The sequence below is a fragment of the Ichthyophthirius multifiliis genome (assembly GCF_000220395.1).
Source record: "Ichthyophthirius multifiliis unplaced genomic scaffold scaff_1120509249659, whole genome shotgun sequence".
Taxonomy (NCBI): Eukaryota; Ciliophora; class Oligohymenophorea; order Hymenostomatida; genus Ichthyophthirius; species Ichthyophthirius multifiliis.
In genome coordinates, this window is record NW_004087489.1 from 1 (window position 1) to 1,694 (window position 1,694).

Below are 1,694 nucleotides of genomic sequence, written 5' to 3' on the forward strand. Positions count from 1 at the left end.
AAAATATATATATATATATATTTTCCATTTATAAATAAAATTATTAATATTAAAAATTTATTTTATTTATTAACAAAATAATTTATATATTCTAAAAATCAAAATTTGATATTTTTTCAATTAATAAAAAATAAAAATTTAAGATATGATTTTAGTGTTTTTAAAAAATCCAATATATATATTTACTGACATATAATTATTTATGATATGTTATATATTAAATATTATAATTATTGTAAGAATAATATGAAATTTTAATATAAAAAAATATTAAAAATATATTTACATATTTTATATCTATATGCATATATTTATATTAAAAAATTTATAAATAATATTTTTAATTAATTATATAATAATTAAAAAAATATTTATTTTTAATATTAATTTTTTGTTTAATTATAAATTCATTATATCATAATTTACTCTGTTTATTAATATTAAATACTTCAATTTTTTCCTCATCTACTTTCAAATCTGGAAAAGTATTTGGCATCATTCTTGGTGGTTCGAAATTTTTTTAAGCCCTAAATTATTCGAAATTTTCATAACCCTTTTCTCTTAAATAATCTTCATCAATTATAAATTTTCCATTTAATTTTTATTTATTTTCATCTTCAAGTATTTTTAAAACACATTCACTCATAATATCTGCTTTTCTTAATAGCTTTTTATCGTATTTTTCCGTCGCTGCACTTTCGATTCCTGTAGCTGGCCAAATAGAAACTATGCAAATATTCGAATTTTCCAATTCAAAAGATAATCCCCTAACTAGTACTGACATAGCGATTTTCGACATAGCATATATAGTCTTTCCTCTAAAAAATCTTTAATAAATAGGAGGTGATTATACTATTATTGTACATTTTAATGCAGGCGTTTCCCTAAAGATTTTTAAAGTTTCTTATATTGCTAAATAACACCCTCTTGCATTTACTTTATGTAATAAATCGTATTTTTTAAGGTTAGTTTCTTCAACTTTAGCATGTAAAATTGCACCCGTATTATATATCATACACGTTATTTTCACGTTTTTCTTTGAAAAATAATCCCGAGCAGTATCAAGTGCATTTTAGACCTATTTTTCATCTTAAACATCACATTTTATAGCAATACAATCACCTCCTTTTTAAATAATTTTCTCTTTTAAATCAGTTAAACTACCATTTTAGCTGCTATGTAATGTTTTTCCTAAAATACATAAACAATAGCCTTTTTTTTCAAATAAATTAAAGGCCATATTTTCTCCTATACCCCGAGATGCTCCGAAAACAATTACAGCTTATTTTTACATTTATAAATATTAATTATTTTTATTAATATATATATTTATATTTTTTTTTCAATTAATTTTTTATTTTTATTCAAAATAATTTCCCCTTTTTCAATTTTTTTATCTTTTAACTAATTATTATATATTATAATAAAATTTCTTAAATTCACCTAATCTCCCTAATTTTTCTCCGCTTTTAAATAAAAAAATTATTTGTCAATGAAATATTTTTAATACTCCTTTTTTATACATATTAAAATGAAAATGCTCAACTTAGAATCATAAAAATCAATTAACTTAGTATTTTCTAGTCTTTTATTTATAAAAATTTTTTTAAAACTATATTAAATAAATCAGATATTTAAGTATATTACAAAACACTGTATGATATCCTCTAAAATCTCAAAGAATTTTTCCCTAA

The 1,694-nt window shown here is 19.4% G+C and overlaps 1 protein-coding gene across 1 annotated transcript, besides 2 other annotated features; it reads right to left on the reverse strand. All coding sequences in view use genetic code 6, as the record gives it.

Annotated features, from left to right (window-relative positions):
• Positions 1–415: 415 nt before the first annotated feature.
• IMG5_021200 (short chain dehydrogenase family protein, putative) lies at positions 416–1,281 on the reverse strand (the record flags this gene model as incomplete). Its single annotated transcript, XM_004039437.1, has 1 exon — positions 416–1,281. A coding segment is annotated over one exon (866 nt), but the record flags the coding sequence as incomplete, so codon positions are not given.
• A 26-nt stretch (positions 1,282–1,307) lies between these two features.
• Positions 1,308–1,368: a microsatellite.
• Positions 1,308–1,376: a microsatellite.
• Positions 1,377–1,694: the final 318 nt, after the last annotated feature.